General features: G+C 50.3%; 1 protein-coding gene across 7 annotated transcripts in view; it reads right to left on the bottom strand.

Annotated features, from left to right (window-relative positions):
• Window positions 1–17,861, bottom strand: part of LOC146871323 (apoptotic chromatin condensation inducer in the nucleus-like) — a 929,701-nt gene that overhangs the window by 142,017 nt on the left and 769,823 nt on the right. For all 7 annotated transcript variants that reach the window (XM_085650820.1, XM_085650821.1, XM_085650822.1 and 4 more), the window contains 2 exons: window positions 3,092–3,199; window positions 2,392–2,722 (listed from right to left, as the gene is read on the bottom strand). In XM_085650820.1, coding sequence (XP_085506946.1) covers window positions 2,392–2,722; window positions 3,092–3,199 — 439 coding nt within the window. The remainder of the gene's footprint in view (window positions 1–2,391; window positions 2,723–3,091; window positions 3,200–17,861) is intronic.

A 17,861-nucleotide genomic window follows, 5' to 3' on the forward strand; every position in this document is an offset into this window, starting at 1 on the left:
GATCGTGTCGGTCAGGCCAGTTCGATTTGGTGTAGCGAGGCGTTGCACGTCGCGGTGTCCACAAGTCCTGATGCAGGCAACAGCTCGGTGATGGCGTCAGGACGGAGTCTGTGAGCTCAGAGCTTGCGCTGTTCGATGCGGACGTTGTTCCCAAAAGTGATCTAATTTCTTGGGATCAGGGTCCCAATATTTATACCCCAAAATCCTTTGTCCTCTGAGTGCAGAGGGGCCTTTGCCCAGTCCAAACCAGTTCTGGAGCACTCTGTTGACATGATTCCTTCTCTCCTTTCACAGTGCAGGGCAGACATTAGACGCACCACAGGGGGTGGAGCCAGCACTGTGGGGGCAGGCACTGTCCTATTCAGGTCCCAGGTGTAACTCCTTCCACCCAGCTACATGGAGATCTCTCTATTCAGCCCTGTGCTGACTCACCCTGTCTCTGGGAATTCCCCAGCCCCTGTCACTCAAACTCCAGACAAGGAATACACAGCCTAGCAGAGGCAGGTTTGGATGGTTAGACAAGAAAATACCTACTTTCTAAAAGTGATATTTTCAAACACAGAATGTTAAAACCAACTTCACTAAAAGATGCATTTTATCATTCTGAGTTCAGGCATACTAAACTCGAATTTCTACCATGTTCCCCGAGTCAGTTAGGATTATAAGATGTAATAATCTAACTGCCCATACTGGCCTATGGATAACAAGTAGCCTTGCAATAGTGAAAAACGAAAACGGCTGTAATTCACTATTAGGACATGCCACACACATCAGGGCTTGTCCTACCTTACACTTACACTGCACCCTGCCCTTGGGCCTACCATAGGGGTGACTGATATGAAGCAAAGGGAAGGTTTAGGGACTGGTAAGTGGGTGCACTTACCCGTTGACATGACAGTGCGTGACTGCACGCAGGCTTACAGGGCTTCTGTGGGTGGCACAACCAGTGCTGCAAGCCCACCAGCAGCCCCGGGCACCTCTTGTGCACTGTACTAGGGTCTGACAGTGAATCAAATATACCCAATCATGGAATCACTAATTCATACAACATTTTATAATAGGGAGAGCATATGCACTTTAGCACTGATCAGCAGTGGTAAAGAGCCCAGAGTCATAAAATATTCAACAACAGGACAGAAAAAATATAGGCGGAAGGCAAAACGTCAGGGATGACCCTGCAAAAAGGACCAAGTCCAACAGGCTTCATGCAGTTTTAGGGAAGGAACATAGGTCCTGGGTACCTGATTGACAGGAGCCCAGGGCACACTCAGTCAAAGTACATCAGCAATTCAGCAAAACGTGGGGGCATACCATGCAAGAACGATGGCACTTTCTCACAAGTACAAACATGACTTTGGACTGTGCAGAATACTTCTTCTTACATCCGTTACAGTGGACCTTAGTGCGTGTCTGGAATCTGTGAGCCTTAGGAAAGTAAAACTAGCACATTTGCTCCCTATCCCCATAAGAGAATAATGGAGTGAAAACCACAGTAAAACACACTGACTTTCCCTGGCATGTTTCTTTCTAGTGTATAAAGCCTATTCCATGTCACCATCCCATTCTATAGAAGTCCTTCCACACCAGTCTATCTGCGCCTGTTCCTTGGCTGCACCCGCTAGGAATCTCCCCTGCGCAGCCCCTACCCGTGTGCACACGCATGTACACGTGTCTACATGTAACCAGCCCGGTGTCCCTTAATCCAGCTGCTGCGCAGTGGCCTGGTCAAGCCAGGGGGACACCAGTAAAATCTCCATGCCGTCTCTTTCATCCTGAGTTCTCTGTGGGTGTGTCCCAAATTATGAGGCTCCACCACAGAAAAAGCTCACAATTAGGTGCTCAAAAAGCGAAAAAATACGGGCGGCCCATAGTGTCATAACCACCTTCTAACAGAAACCAACTCAAGATGGCAAAAGTGCAAAGAATATGATTCACAGCAGGATACACTGCTAGCATGACAGGACCAGTCCAGGATACTGCACACTAACCAGTGATGGCCAAGGACACCATAAATGTTTCACAAAGGGCAATATCGCTCTACTCAGAAAAAACGGAGCTGCACCTTTAAACCTCCTCATAGCAGAGTGCACAGCACGGGCAGTTCATTTTCCACTATGGTGGTACACACCCCAAAACTTGGCCTTGGTCCTTGTTTCCACATTTGTAACTTAGATCTACTACAGTTTCTCAACTTCTGTGGTTCAGTACTTCAGAGCATTTTTTTTTAATTCACAGATTAGACCTTTCTGCTTTTTACTGGATGCTAATAGAGTAAATCTCATACAGATTCAACAATGCATGCATATCGCACATTCATTTGGAACTCGTTAGCCAACAGCTAAAACTGACAAACCACTCAAGTTAGAGTGGCAGGCATTAAGGTCAACTCACCCTTTTCTTTCTTCTCGCTCTTCTTTTCCTTGGACTTGGCACGCTCCTTTCGACGACGGTCACAGGAGCGAGACCTTGAGCGAGGGGGTGCCTCTCTGACTTTGTCACGGTCCCACTCCCGTTCAGCCCTGGTGCGCTCACGCCTTTCCATCTCTCGCTCCCTCTCAGCCCACTGCTCACGTGCAGACCGCTCTGGCTCTCGATAATCCACTCGGTGCATAAGTGCTGATGGCGGTAACATCCGAGGGTGAGCCTGAGGTTTTGGTTTCGGCAGCTCTTCCACTTTTGGTGGTTGAGGGCGGTCTACCAAAAGGCTCCTGTGATAGTCCAGCTGGGCAAACCCAAAGAGGCATGAAAAAAAGTCACACTCAGACATAGGAAACTCTGGTCAGTCAAGAAGTGTAAGGCAAATACAAATGGAAGTGGAGCCAGAGGGTGAAGGATTAATGATAGGGTGACAAAGCGCATAAGAGGGTGAGCAATTAACCTAATTAATGAGTTAAGAAGAATGTGAATATGGGGGCTAAAGAGTTCAAGTATAAAGCCAATAAGGAAGAGTAGTAGCCTAAGTTTTAAATGTTTAAAGGAAGCAAGCACAGTTTGAGTGTAGCTTTTCAGGCAGATGAACATTTTAAGTGACATCTGAAAAGATATGAGAAAAAAAAGAATTATATTTGAGAAACACTTCTCATTCCCATACCTCACTCTGCTCTGCATAGTCAGCATAAAGGAATTTTGGGTTGGACTGTGGCCACTTCACTCCATGAAGAGAGTTTCTTGTTGCTATAGCTTCCTCCAACGTGGAGTACTGGTTGGTGGTAAAAAAGGATGGTAATTAAAGAAGAACAAGAAAGAAATTTTAACTTATCTCTAACTCCAGTTCTCCAGTGTTGGTATATTTCATAGAATCAGATGCTTTAATAATTTGCCGTCGGGCTGGAAATACTCAGTTATTTTAAAATGGCAATAGTATAGTATAGGCTTAGTAGCACATACATCTCCTTTAATGCAATCCAAGCTTCAGCCAATGAGGTGGATGTGCTGAGCGCTGTACTCCCAACTAGGTGCTAACAAGGATCAGAATTCAGAGTACATGTGAAGAATACACATAATAGTCAGGGAGCCTCTGACCATGAGAGAGGAAGAACTACATGTGAATCTATGAAAGATACCAACATTGAAGTCACGTGTAATCAGCTCATTTCTCCAGCATTGGATCATTCATAGTTACATGCTTGAATCAGAGTAGCAAGCAGTCACAGAGGTAATCAATACGCGGAAAGCAGCCTGATCTGCAATTAACCATGGCCCACTGAAGAAACTGCTGCTATGTCCAAGTCCATGCAGTATTGTTTGGTGAATGGGAGCTTGTTCTTCTATGTAGCTGGTCAGCATAGGACTGTAAGAAAGACTTCTGTACAGGTGTGCCTTTACCTCATGTGGTCCTTAGCTTCCGTAAGACAGTAAATTACGCAAGCTGAGGAACAAGTTATTTACCTTCGGTAACGATATATCTGTAAGAAACATTAGTTAGTTAGATTCCTCACCTTAGAATATCCCCAGGCGTCAGGCTGGATCCGGAAAGATTTTCGTCAGCAATACCCTTGCGCGTCGCTAGGCGTCGTCTGCGGCTCCGCGTCCGTCGTCGTGATCGCCGGGATGACGGAGTACTTAAGACGCCGCACTCGCGCACTGACGTCAGTTCTTTTACATAGCTTTCCGCACCAGGAACGCAGAGCCATGCAAGAGACCGACACTGGTGCCAAAATATTCTAGGGCCCTAAAAGGGATGACCTCAACCCTAGATATCGGTTCGCAGAACGGGGAGGATGGTGGGTCGGTGAGGAATCTAACTAATGTTTCTTACAGATATATCCTTACCAAAGGTAAGTAACTTGTTCATCTGAAAGAAACACGTTAGTTAGATTCCTCACCTTAGAATAGATACCCCAACAATACCAACCCCGGTGGTGGGTCTGCGAACCAAGATCACACCAGAAAGTCCTGGAGAACAGAACTGCCAAAGAAGCAGTCTCTCCGGACTTGGCTGTCCAGCCAATAGTGTTTGGCGAACGTGTGCAGTGAGGCCCACGTTGCTGCCTGGCAAATGTCTTGCAAGGGGACTCCCCGGCCCAGGTCAGTGGTCGCCGCTGTGGCCCGAGTGAAATGGGCCCTCAGCCCTACAGGAGGTTCCTTTTTAGCTAACTAGTAACAAGCCTCGATACACAAAACGACCCACTGAGAGATGGTTTGTTTGTGTACCACCCGCCCCTTCTTAGCACCCACGTAGCCGACAAAGAGTTGGTCGTCCACCCGGAACTGCTTGGTGCGGTCCAGATAGAAGGAGAGCGCCCGTTTTGGGTCCAGACGGTGGAGCCTCTCTTCCTCTTTCGAGGGATGCGAAGCCGGAAAGAAGGTGGGCAGCGTAACAGACTGCCCGATATGAAAGGCAGTCATCACCTTAGAAAGAAAGGAAGGACGAGTTCTGAGAACAACTTTCTCCGGATGGACAGAAAGGAAAGGAGGCTTAAAAGAGAGAGCCTGGAGCTCACTCACCCTTCTAGCAGAGGTGATGGCCACCAGGAAAGGAGTCTTAAGTGCCAACAGACAAAGGGGACAATTACGAAGTGGCTCAAAGGGAGCGCACACCAGATACGTCAATACCAGGTTCAAATCCCACTGAGGCATTACGAAAGGGACAGGAGGAAACATGTGAGTAATGCCCTTAAAGAAGTGAGAAACAGGGGATTTGAAAAGAGAAGGCTGATCAGGAAGCCGTAAGAAAGCAGAGATAGCTGAAAGAGAACCTTTAAGAGTGCCCAAGGCAGAGCCCTGCTGGGCCATGGAAAGAAGAAAGAGGAGAACCTCAGAAAGTGGGGCGGAAAGGGGATGCACAGCCTTTGCTGTGCACCATGCCACAAATTTGTTCCACCTGCAGGCGTATACCGATTTTGTGAAGGGACGCCTGGCTGCCAGAATATCACAGACTTCAGGAGGCAAGTCAAATGGCACCAACTGTCGCCGCTCAATCTCCACGCATGGAGGTGGAGACTGGACAGGTTTGGGTGGAGGACCGTCCCCGGCGACAGAAGGTCCTCCTGAAGAGGCAGTCGTATAGGGGGATCGATCGACAGACTGAGTAGCACGGAATACCAGTACCTTCGTGCCCAATCCGGAGACACAAAGATGACTTGGGCCCGGTCGCGCCTGATCTTCTCCAGCACTTTGGGCAGAAGTGGTATAGGCAGAAAGGAGTACAATAGACTGCAACTCCACTCGCGACGAAAGGCGTTCCCGAGCGAGTGCCGCCTTGGAAACTCCAACGCTCAAAACTGCTGACATTGCGCGTTCTCTTCGGTGGCGAATAGATCTAACCAAGGCTCTACCCACTGCCGAAAGAGGCCTTGCGCCACGTCAGAGTTCAGACGCCATTTGTGATCCATCATGCACCGGCGGCTGAGTTCGTCTGCTCTGGCGTTCAGAGAGCCCGCCAGATGTTGAACCACCAGGGTGATGCCTTGATGTTCCAGCCATGTCCAGAGGCGCAGAGCCTCCTGACAAAGGGTCCACGACCCCACCCCGCCCTGTTTGTTGCAATACCACATGGCGGTGGTGTTGTCCGTGAACACCTGCACTACACTTCCCCGGACAAAGGGAAGGAATGCCTTCAGTGCAAGTCAGATCGCCCTCAGCTCCATAAGGTTGATATGGATCCAGGACGCCGCCGAAGACCAGAGGCCTCTGATCTCCGCCTCTCCCATGTGCCACCCCCCCCCCCCCCCCCCCCCCAATCCCAGGAGGGTCGCATCCGTCACTACTACGTGCTCCGGTTGGGGTAGGGAGAGGGATCTGCCACTGACCCAATCGCGGTCCGTTAGCCACCACTGCAACTGTCTTGTAGTGCCCTCCGAGATCAGGACATGGTCGGACAGGTTGCCCCGATGCTGGGCCCACTGAAACTTCAGGACCCACTGCAGAGCCCGCATTCGCCATCTGGCGTGATGCACCAACAGGATGCAGGAGGCCATCAGACCCAAAAGCCGCAGCACCAACCTGACCGAAACCCGGGATAGAGGCCGGAAGATGGGAATCGGAGCCTGAATATCCCGGACCCGCTATTCCGGAGGATAGACCCGGAACTGTGCAGAGTCCAGAACCGCTCCGATGAAGAGGAGCTTCTGGGAGGGACTCAGATGAGACTTCGGCACGTTGATGGAGAGCCCCAGCAAATGTAGGAGGTCGGCCGTAGTCTGGAGGTGGGAGACGACTACCTGGGGCGAGCCCGCCTTCAATAACTACTAGTCGAGATAGGGCGAGACTGGAACAGCCAATCTGTGCAGATGAGCTGCGACCACCGCCATCACTTTCGTGAACACCCGAGGGGCACTGGTGAGGCCGAAGGGCAGCACGGTAAACTGAAAATGCTCCTGTTCCACTGTGAACCGCAGGTAACTCCGGTGGGCCGGCAGGACGGGGATGTGGAAATAAGCGTCCTGCAAGTCCAACGCTACCATCCAGTCTCCAGGGTCTAGGGCAGCCAGAACCTGAGCTAAGGTGAGCATCTTGAACCTCTCCTTCCGGAGGAAGGCGTTGACGCTCCTGAGGTCCAAGATAGGGCGTAGGCCCCCTTTGCCCTTCTTGGGAACCAGTAAGTAGCGGGAATAACAACCACAACCTACTTCTGGACCAGGAATGTGCTCGATGGCCCCTTTGGCCAAGAGGGCCGTAACTTCCTCCTGCAGAAGATTCAAGTGATCCCCCGACATGCGGTGGCATGGCTGGAGGGGTCGCCTCGAAGGGGAGGGAGTAGCCCCTTCGGATGATTTGCAGCACCCACCTGTCTGAGGTGATGGAACGCTAGTGGAGCAGGTGATGGCGAACTCTGCCTCCCACTGGTGTGGAATGGGCCTGAAAGCACGGACTAGGAGGGCTTTGAGGTGGTTGCTGCCGGGGTAGATGTGGACGGACGGACGGACCTGTGGCTAGGCGGACGTGAGGGGGCGCCCCTTCCTTGGCCACGAAAGGGACAAAAAGCGGAAGTTTGCGGGCGCGGGCCGAGAGCCCCAAGGACTTGGCCGTAGCCCTTGAGTTCTTAAAGCACTCCAGCGCACTATCCGCTTTGTCACCAAAACGGCAACTGCCATCGAAGGGCATGTCCATGAGGGTGCTCTGGACATCCCCAGAAAAACTTGTGGACTGCAACCAGGCAGGGTGGGCAAAGTGCCACCGTGGTCGACATTGCCCGACCTAGCGAGTCCGTAGTGTCCAGTCCACATCGAATTGCATGCCGTTCTGCATCCCGCCCCTCGGCAAGAGCCTGGGCTAGCCGTGTCCGGGCCTCCTCCGGGCACTGGGGCAGCACGTCCTCCACCGTATTCCACAGGGAGTGGGAGTAACGGTCCAAGAGACAAGCGCTGTTAATAGAATGCAATCCCAAACTAAGGGAGGAGAACAGCTTTTTACCAAATTGTTCCAGTCTCTTGGATTCCCGATCCGGGGGAGCGGACAGGAAGGATGTCTGGGAAGTAGAGGCCTGGATGACCAGGCTCTCGGGTGTGGGGTGCATGGACAGAAAACTGGGGTCGCCCGGTGCAGGGCGGTGGCGCCGGGCTACGTTCCAGTCCACAGCAGGTACTGTGGAGGGCTTGGACCAAGTGCCCTTGAGAACGTCAACCAGTGCTTCATTAAACTGCAGCAGAGGCTCTGAGGAGCTTCCTGGCGGTTGGAGCACTTCAGTGAGGAGGTTAGTCCTCATGGCCACAGCAGGTAGCTCCAGCCCAAGGGCTTCGGCCGCCTTGCGCAGCACCACAGAGAATGCACCACCTTCCTCCGAAGCCAAAGTCAGAGGAGAGATGAAACCAGTGTCAGGGGAGGTATCCAGACCACTGGCATTCCCCAGCTCGTCTGCCCAGTCCTGAGATAACTGACCCTGCCGGGTCAGAGGGTCCTCAGACCCCTCCCAGTCGTCACCGTCACCCGATTCCTGGTAGACAGGAGGAATGATCGGAGCCGGGCGGAAGATGAAATTGCCACCCATCGGCATCTGGTGAGGCGCCGGACGGCACCGCTCCGACACTGTCCAAAAGGCGGCGCCGGGGGTGGTACCGGAGTCAGCGAAGGGGTCGTCAGGTCGACTGACACCGACTGGTATTCAGGCCTGGATCCCGCGGGGACCTGCGGCGTCGGAACCGGAGTCGGCGCCGGGGCCGGAGCCGTCAGCTCGCTAGGCCTCCCAGTCGAGCCTGCGGGGCCCGAAGGCGCGCCGGCAGGCGTCGACGGCAGAGCCAGGGTCCTCATGGCCGAGAGGAAGGCACTGACCTCCGCCGGAGTCGCGTCGGTCCCAGGGACCGGCGGGTATGGGGACGGACGCGACTCCCGCGGCTTCGACGGAGCTGCGCAGGTTGTACCACCCGAACCCTCAGCCGAGTTGCGCGACCGGCGAGGGGAGCCCGAAGAGCGATGTCGCCTCTTGGACTTCTTACTATGCTTCAACTTACCTGAAGACTTGGACCCCAAAGAGTTGTGGTGATGGCTGCGGCTCCGCGACCGGTCCCTCGACCGGGACCGTGAACGGCGTGGAGCCGACTGCTGGAGCTCAAGTAGCTTGCTGGACCGCTGAGTGTGTGAGACCATTTGCTGGCTGAGTGTGTGCAACAAATGCTTTACACTGTCCTCTGATACTGCCTTACTGCTCGACCAAGCTACCACTTTAGAGAGTAAGGTTATATCTAACTTTAGCCTCTGCCAAACCTCTGGGGACTCTGTACACCCTGTACCTATTTGGAAACAGTATATACAGAGCCACTTTCTCACAAATGACTTGTTTGAACACAGTTCAGAATTGCAGTATAACTGGTACTGGTTTTGATTACAGGTTTAAGAAAGCAATTTGCAACACATTGCAGGTATAGTACATTCAATCGAATGGGCTTTTCAAGTAAAAAGCAGTTAATTATTTTTCAGATTACTTTTCTAACCACAGGACTGGATCCTAGATTCAGCCCTGGGACATTACCTGAAAACAGGTGAGTAAATGAGTTTTGGTTAAAGGTATGATTTTTAAGGAATATTATTGTATTTCAAAAGTTGACACTTAGAAACTTTTTCACATAGAATCACCGATGTTATCCTATTGGAGGAAATTCACTAAGCAGGTAACTTAGGTTATCGTTCCTTTTTCTTACTCACTGCTGGATCCTGGATTCAGCACTGGGACATTTCCTGAAAAGAGTTGAGAAAATGCCTTTTTGGTTAATCAGCTGATTTTTAAGGAATATTTGCAGTTGTCAGAAGTTGACACTTCGAAACTTTTTGAGAGAAAGAGTGTCAATGTTAATGCAGCCGGGTGCAGATTTGAGGTCGGGCGCCCTGTTTAATTGAATGGAGATTCTCCGGGACAAAGAAACAATGAAGGCTCGGGACGAAGATCTTCCAGGAGTGACCACCACTTCGAGGGGTAAGTTGGGATGTGGAGGGATGGTTAGGCACCACTGGGTTGGGTACACAAGGCCGTGGGGCGACGGGTGCAGGGATGCCATGGGACGTCGGATTTTCTTACCCGCTCTGGTCGCAGCTTGGGGGGTGGGGTCTCCTGGATTGAGGCTGCAGGCGTCATCTGGAGGCAGGTCAGGGGTCGCCGGATCTCGGGTCAGGATCGCCAGGGGGACCTCTTCGTGGTGTTTGTTCACTCAAACACAGGCCGGGCTCGGCGGGTGCAGAGTGTGCTGGATTTGCGGTTTCTGGCTGGCACCAGAAGCTGCAGTTCAAACACGTCTGGTGTCCACGGGAGAAGCAGCTTGGAAAGTGAATGCAGGCAGGTCCTCCGAGATTTTTGAGATTGCTGGCCGCTGGACACGCCGGGGTTTTGCAGGAGCAGGTTCGAGGGTAGACCGGCCTGTAGGGCTGGGGCCAAATCAGTGGGCGCCGTCCTCTTGTTAGCTCTGCACGGCTTCTCGTCCTTTTCTTGTCGTTGCTGGATTCGAGGAAGAAAGATTCAGGGTGCGCCCAAATACTAAATTTAGGGGCGTTACAGGTAGGTAAAGGTCAGGGACCAATGGGTCCCTTCCCTGGGGTGGGTACACCCCCTATCCTGCCACTCTCCAGTGGGAGGGGGCAAAAGCCTGTCACTGGTTGGCTGGGTCCCCCCATCCTCAAGATGGCGGGGACTCGAGGTTGTGCTTCACCTCACCTCCCCCAACTTAGGGGTGGATTTCGCAGAGGTGGTCACACCTCTCCCTCACTTTGTTTTTCCCAGCGGGTCTCCCGCCCAAAGTGGGGGGTAGAACCATTGGGGACTGTGAGAAAGTGGCTCTGTATATACCGTTCCTTAATAGGTACAGGGTGTACAGAGTCCACAGTCCCCAAGGGTTTGACAGAGGCTAAAGTTAGATATAACCTTACTCTCTAAAGTGGTAGCTTGGTCGAGCAGTAAGGCAGTATCAGAGGACAGTGTAAAGCATTTGTTGTACACACTCAGTCAGCAAATGATCTCACACACTCAATAACTGAACTCTAGGCCAATGGTTTATATATAAAAAATATATGCTTGTTTTATTTTAGAACCAACACTTGGATTTAAAATATACTTTCTCAGAATTAGATGCTTCATATAAATATTTTTGCAATATGCAATTGACTTTTGTAAACAGTTACAAGTGGTTGCAATAGGCAACTCTATTTTAAACACAACAATGCAATGAGCTCAATGGAAATTTCAAGTTATTTGCAACAGATTACTTTTTGGATTACTTTTGGAATTCCAGGACTGGATCCTAGATTCAGTCCTGGGTCAGTACTCAGAATAAAGTGATGAGTCAACTTAATTACTGTAATGATTTTTAAACAATATTTAGCTATTTTAAAAGTTGACACTTAGAAAATATTTCAAAGAAAACAGTCAATGATTCCCTATGGAAGAAAATTCAAGTTGCAGGTACAGTATGTTCTCGTTACTTTTGTAATCCAGTACTGGGTGCCTAGACTCAGCACTGGGACCTTTATCCAAAACAGGTAAGTAATTACGTTTTCAGATATTATACGATTTTTAAAGAATATTTAAAGTTTGCAGAAATTGACGAAATTTCACAGAAAAACAGTCAATGATTTCCTATGGGAGAAAATTGGGTTACTGGTAAGTACAGTTGTAAGTATTTTTCAGAGTCCGTGCTGGGCACCAAGATCCAGCACTGGGAGCTCACCTAAGAGCAGGTGAGTAATTTCGTTATCGTTACTCGGCTGATTTTTGGTGTATATTTTAAGATTTGAAAAGTCCACACTTAGAAGAAATTTCAGGAAAAAGCCAGTCAATGTTACCCTATGTGGAAAATCGAGTTATCGGTTTAAGGGTAAGCACTCGACTGGCGGAGTTGAGGTTCTGGGCATAGACTCAGCGGTCCCCCAGGGTCAGGTAGGTACAGTTGGTTCACCCTCAGCGACTCTAGGGCGGCCGGGTGCAGAGAGAGTTAGGCCCAATGTTATCCTATGAGGGATAGGGGGGGGCCTTGGTTGATGCCTGCTGACTGGCAAGCCACGCGGCTGTGGGAGCAGGGCTCCTGGTCACTTACTCAGGGCAAGTGGGGAGGTGTAGAGGTTTCACTGCCAGGACCACTCGGGCGGCTGGGTGCAGGGTGCTTTTGAGCCTTCGGGGGCTCAATTGATTTCAATGGGAAATCTCCGGTTTAGAAAAAGACTGCAAGCTCGGGGACGAGGATTCTTCAGGTGCCACCACCACTTCGAGAGGTAAGTTGGGTAGTTGGAGGATAGGTAGGTACCCCGGGATTGGGCACAGGGGGCCGCGGGGCGCCGCGTGCAGGGGGCCTTTTGGTGTCGGGAAATCTTACCCTCTTGTTGATCGCGGTTGGGGGGGCACCTTGTTCTGAGGCTGCAGGCTCCTTCAGGAGTGTCGAGGGAGGTCCTTGGGTGCCGGACTCGGGGTCACAGTCGCCGTGGGGTCGTCCTCGTGGTCTTTGTCCACTCCGGCACTGTTCTCGGTTCCAGGCTGCTGCCAGGGATTAGAGGTAGGTTTTGAGTAGAGCCTCTACTCATGGGAGTCCCAGGTGCTTAGAGCCAAAAGGTAGCCAGGTCCTCCGTGGTTTGTGAGGTTGCTGGCCACAAGAGATGCCAGGTTGGAGCAGGAGCAGGTTTGAGGGTCGACAGGCTGGTAGGGCTGGGGCCAAAGCAGTTGGTGTCTTCCTCTTCTTAGCAGTTGCAGGGCAGGTCTTCTTTCTTCTAGCTCTTCTTTGTAGTTTGGAATGTGGAATCTGCGGAAGGAAGGTTCAGGGTGCCCTTAAATACTAGATTTAGGGGCGTTACAGGTAGGTGAAGGCCAGGGACCAATGGGTCCCTGTCCTGGGGTGGGTACACCCCCTATCCTGCCTCTCTCCTGTGGGAGGGGGGCAGTAGCCTAGTCCTGATAGGGTAGGGCTCCCCATCTTCAAGATGGCGAGAGCCCAGAGATGTGCTTCATGGGGTTGGCAGGCTGGCACATCCCATGTCCTTATTTGGGGTTTCCGGCCAAAGCTTCCCGCCAGAGTGGGGGGTTGTAGTGGCCTGGGGAAGCTCACAGAGGCGGCATGCCTTTGAAGCTTCCCCCTGCACATCCTGGGGGAGGAGATTTAGCACCTCGCCCAGGATGTGCATTGTTGCAGGCCCAGGAGAGCAGGGGCTCTCCTACCCAGGGGTCCAGCAACATGTCTGCTGTGTGGCAGCCTAGGCAGCCTCAGAACAGACGTGGATTGTAGGTTAGGTTTCAGGGGGCCTCTCTAAGATGCCCTCTGTGGTGCTTGGTACATTAAATCCCACACTGGCATCAGTGTGGATTTAATGTGCTGAGCAGTTTGATACCAAACTCCTCAGTCTTCAGTGCTGCCATTATGGTGCTGTGGAGTTCGTGTTTGACAAGCTCCCAGCACCATGTACTCTTAAATGGCAGCACTGCACTTACAGGGCCCAGGAATGGACCTGGGTACTGCAGGGGCATAGGGCTCCTGCCTCTGTGCCCACACCACTGGCATAGGGCACCAAGCTAGAGGGGTGGCTGATGTTTGCCAGGGCAGTGTAGGTTGTGGGCATGGCACACAGGGATGTGTGCCATGTCGTCTCTCTGTTTTGTCTTGTACCCGGACACTCAGCCTGCCAGGGCAGTGTGTGTGTGTTAGGGTTCAGGGCCTCTAAGGGTGGCGCAATGAGTGCTGCAGCCCTTAGAGGCCTTCCCTGGTCACAGGGCCTTGGGTACCTAGGGTACCACTTACCAGGGGCTGACATGTGGCCAGGGTTTGCCAATTTGGTTTTGAGGTTTTTGTTTAAGGAAGGAACATAGGCCCTGGGCACCTGATTGGCAGGAGTCCAGGGCACACTCAGTCAAAGTACATTCAGCAATTCAGCAAAAAGTGGGGGCATACCATGCAAGAAAGATGGCACTTTCTCACAGCTGGGTACACCGGAATATGAAAGTATGCGTCTTAAGTCTAGTGTGGACATAAAATCGCCTTGCTGTAGCAGTGGAAGGACATGTTAAAGCGTGACCATATTGAAATGTTTTGCCGCAGAGGGTGAGAATGGAGTAAGAGTAGAATAAGGATGTCAATGTGTAATTATCTAAATAAGATAGTACTGGAACAGGTACAGGTAACCGGGGAGGGGGGTGGGCGCATGGGACTTTACAGCTCTACATGCCAAGAACAGATGCATACTGGGTAAGGAAAATGCTACTTACCAGTATGCATCTGTTCTTGGCATGTCGAGCTGCATATTCACACACTGTGCATAGATCGCCATCTCGTGTTGGGCCCGGATGTTTGCACTTTGTTGCTGTATTGGAATAAGTCTTTGGAAGTCACAAGATTGGTGACTCCCGGTTAGACTTCAATAACGCCCTTTACCTGGGCTCCCCCGAATCTACCTTGCGGAAACTTCAACTGGTACAGAACTGTGCAGCTAGAACCCTGCTTCAGACCCCACGCAGACAGTCAATTAGGCTCGGTTTAAAAAAACTACATTGGCTCCCGGTGAAACAGAGAGTTGTATTTAAGGCATTATGTATCTCCCACCAAGCCTTCTGGAACAAGAGGCCAGCAATTAGCGACAGTCTAGTTACCCATTACCACCCTAGCAGGAATCTCCGATCTACGGAGGCCTTCTTGGCCTCAATGCCCAAAGTTAAAAGAGCCAGAACCGGAGGTAGGATGTTCTCCCTAAATGCCTCCAAGCTATGGAATTCTCTCCCTCTACAACTTCGCTCCGACCCTGACCTGCTATCATTTCGTAAACAACTGAAGACCTTATTGTTCACACAGTCTCCCTGATCCTGACCACCTCCTCAACGATCACTTCTGTACACCTAGCGCTTGGACGCCCCTGGGGCAGCAATCGCGCTTTACAAAATCCACATTCAAGATTGGTGACTCCTGTCTTTGGACAATAGTGCGCATGAGCATCGACTCCATCTTCAGATTGAGGGGAAATGGAGTTTTGTGACAAACAGAAATAGATATCCATGTATGTTGTATCTAATTAGGATAATACTGGAACAGATAAAGGTAGCCGGGGAGGTGGGTGGGCGTGTGTGAATCTGCAGCTCTACATGCCAAGAACAGATGCATACTGGTAAGTAGCATTTTCAGTTCGACACATATGAGCTGCAGATCACACACAGTGCATAGATTGCATAGCAGCACTCCTCTTTAACGGCGACTACCAGTATCTGTTGCAGTAGTTTGAAATAGTGTTTTGAGTACAGCCTGGCCCACACTACCTTGTTGCACATCTACACAATAGTGTTTTGTGAATGTGTGCGGTGTAGACCATGTAGCTGCTTTGCAAATATCATCTAAGGGAATGTTCCCTAAAAATGTCATTGAAGCCCCTATTTTGCGGGTAGAGTGGGCTTTAGGGGGAATAGAATATGTACGGTTTGGTTTGTGATAGCAAATTTGTATACATTTGACAATCCACCTTGCAATCCGAGTTTTTGATATGGGAGTGTCTTTATGAGGTGGTGAGAAGGATACAAAAAGTTGTTTTGTTTTGTGAAAGGGTTTTGTTCTGTCAATATAGTAAAGGAGTGCTCTTTTTACGTCTAGTGTATGAAGAGCTCTTTCTGCTACTGTTTGTGGTTGAGAGAAGAACACTGGCAACAGATTGGTTGAGATGGAAGGGAGAAATAACCTTAGGGAGGAAATTGGGTTTGTCCTGAGAACCACTTTGTTATCATGGAGATGTAAAAATGGTTCTTGAATAGTCAGTGCCTGTAGGTCACTGACTCTTCTGAGAGATGTAATGGCCACTAGGAAAGCGACTTTCCATGTAAGAAATTGTAGCTCGCATTTATGTAGAGGATCGAATGGAGAACCCATTAATCTAGTGAAGATGAAGTTTAGATTCCCCACTGGCAAGGGTGGTACCCTGGGAGAAATTATTCTTTTGAGGCCTTCCATAAATGCTTTAATGGCAGGTACATTGAACAATGACAAATGTCTATTTTGTAGGTAAGCTGCTATGGCAGTGAGATGTAATAAATGGATGTGTATGCTAGATTACATCTTTGAAGATGCAGCAGGTAACATATAATGTGTTGAATGGATGCATCTAGAGGATTGATGGTGTTGTTACAGTATATAACAAATCTTTTCCACTTGGCTGCATAGCAGGCTCTAGTGGTGGGGCGCCTAGCCTCTTTGATAACTTTCATACAATCAGGTGGAAGATTGAGGTAACCAAATTCTAGGACTTCAGGAGCCAGATCGCTAAATTGAGCCGCGCTGGATCTGGATGTCTGATCTCTCCATGGTTCTGTGTTAAGAGCTGTGGGGAGAGGTGTAGTTTTTGGTGCGGGACTACTGACATTTCCAGCAATGTTGTGTACCATGGTTGTCTGGACCATGTTGGAGCAACTAGGATCAGTGTTAGTGACTGTTGCAGCTTGCGCACCACTAATGGAATGAGTGGGAGAGGCGGAAAAGCGTACGCAAATCTGCCTGACCAATTCACCCATATCACATTGCCTTCGGACAATGGGTGTGGATATCTGGCGGCGAAGCTGGGCATTTAGTGTTGTAATGTGTGGCGAAGAGATCTATCTCTGGCTGCCCCCACATTCGGAAAAACAGTTAAAGAACTTGTGGGTGAAGTTCCCACTCGTGAATCTGTTGTGTCTGACGACTTAACAGATCTGCCATGCGATTCTGAATTCCTGGAAGATGTTGGGCTAAAAGGAATATGTTTTGAGGTGTAGCCCACCTCCTTATGCTCTGTGCTAGTTGAGGAAGCTGCATTTTTGACTCCTTATCAGGAGGTGGAGCATTGCCTGAGGTTTGGGAGTCAGTCCTTTTCCTGGCGTTGGAGACTACCAAGGAATCAAAGAGAAGCTGCCCTTTAATGTAAACGGGGTCAGCTGGGGCAGACTTGTATTTCTTTTCTACCCTTGGGTTAATGACGCTAGCCCTTACAGGATCCTTAAAAACTTCAGGAGCGTGTTTGATTACCCCTTTTATCATTGGGAGAATGGAAGTGGATCTTTGAGATGGTGCAAAAGTGTCCATGACGAAATCTTCTACAGGGTGTGTGTCCAAATTCACACTGTGGTATTCTGCAGCTCTGTGTATGAGCTGAGTGAATCCTATAGTGTCCTCTGGAGGGGATGGTCTAGATGGGTAGATATCATCTTGTGGTGTATTAGGAACATCTGGTGTGCCATAATCGTCCCATGTGTCCTCTGGGGTATTAGGATGACTAGGTTCTCCTAAAGGTTCATCATCCCCTTCCTCCCCAGAGGTATCCTCATCCTGAGGTGGAGGAGATTGTGAGGGTACTGGAGATGGGATAGGAGAGATGTGGTGTGGAGGAGGAGGTGAAGAAGGAATTCCTAAAGGAGAAGTGGCAATGTCTCTTCTTTAAAAGGCGTGGAGATGGTATAGGTTTGTCCATTTTCCTGTTACTGGAAGGACTAAGTATTAGTTGACCTGTCTTGGGGTCTATTTGGAGAGTTTTTTGGGTTGGATCAGGTCGAAAAAGCTCCTTCTCTGGTGTGTGCTATTTCGGTGCCAATTTTTCGGGTCCGATTGTTTGTGTGGCACAAGTTTTGGAGTCGTTTTATGCTCCTTAGGTTTGGAATCGGGAATTTTCCTGGGTTCCGTTGGGGTCTTTAGAACTGGTTGTTGGTTTTGTTCGGATGATTTTTTGGGATCCGAAGGCTGAGCGACAGTGGTCTTTGGAACCGGTTGTTTGCTCGGTTCAGATGATTTTTTCGTAGCCGAAAAGTCAGTGCCAGTGAATTTTGGTGCCGAATGCGTCGTTGTGGGACCAGGAGCCGGAGCGGACGAAGACAGTAGTTTTTTTTGATGCCGGGGATAGGGTTTCGGCACTGACGGTAGGCTGGCTCGATCCAGAGTGGCCTGAAGGCTTATGTAGTGACTTCTTTGCCGAGCTCGAAAGCGGGGTGTGGTAAGTTTTGTTCCAGTGTGCACCTGGGCGTC

The sequence above is a fragment of the Triturus cristatus genome, chromosome 1_1 (genome assembly GCF_964204655.1).
Source record: "Triturus cristatus chromosome 1_1, aTriCri1.1, whole genome shotgun sequence".
NCBI classification, from domain to species: domain Eukaryota; kingdom Metazoa; phylum Chordata; class Amphibia; order Caudata; family Salamandridae; genus Triturus; species Triturus cristatus.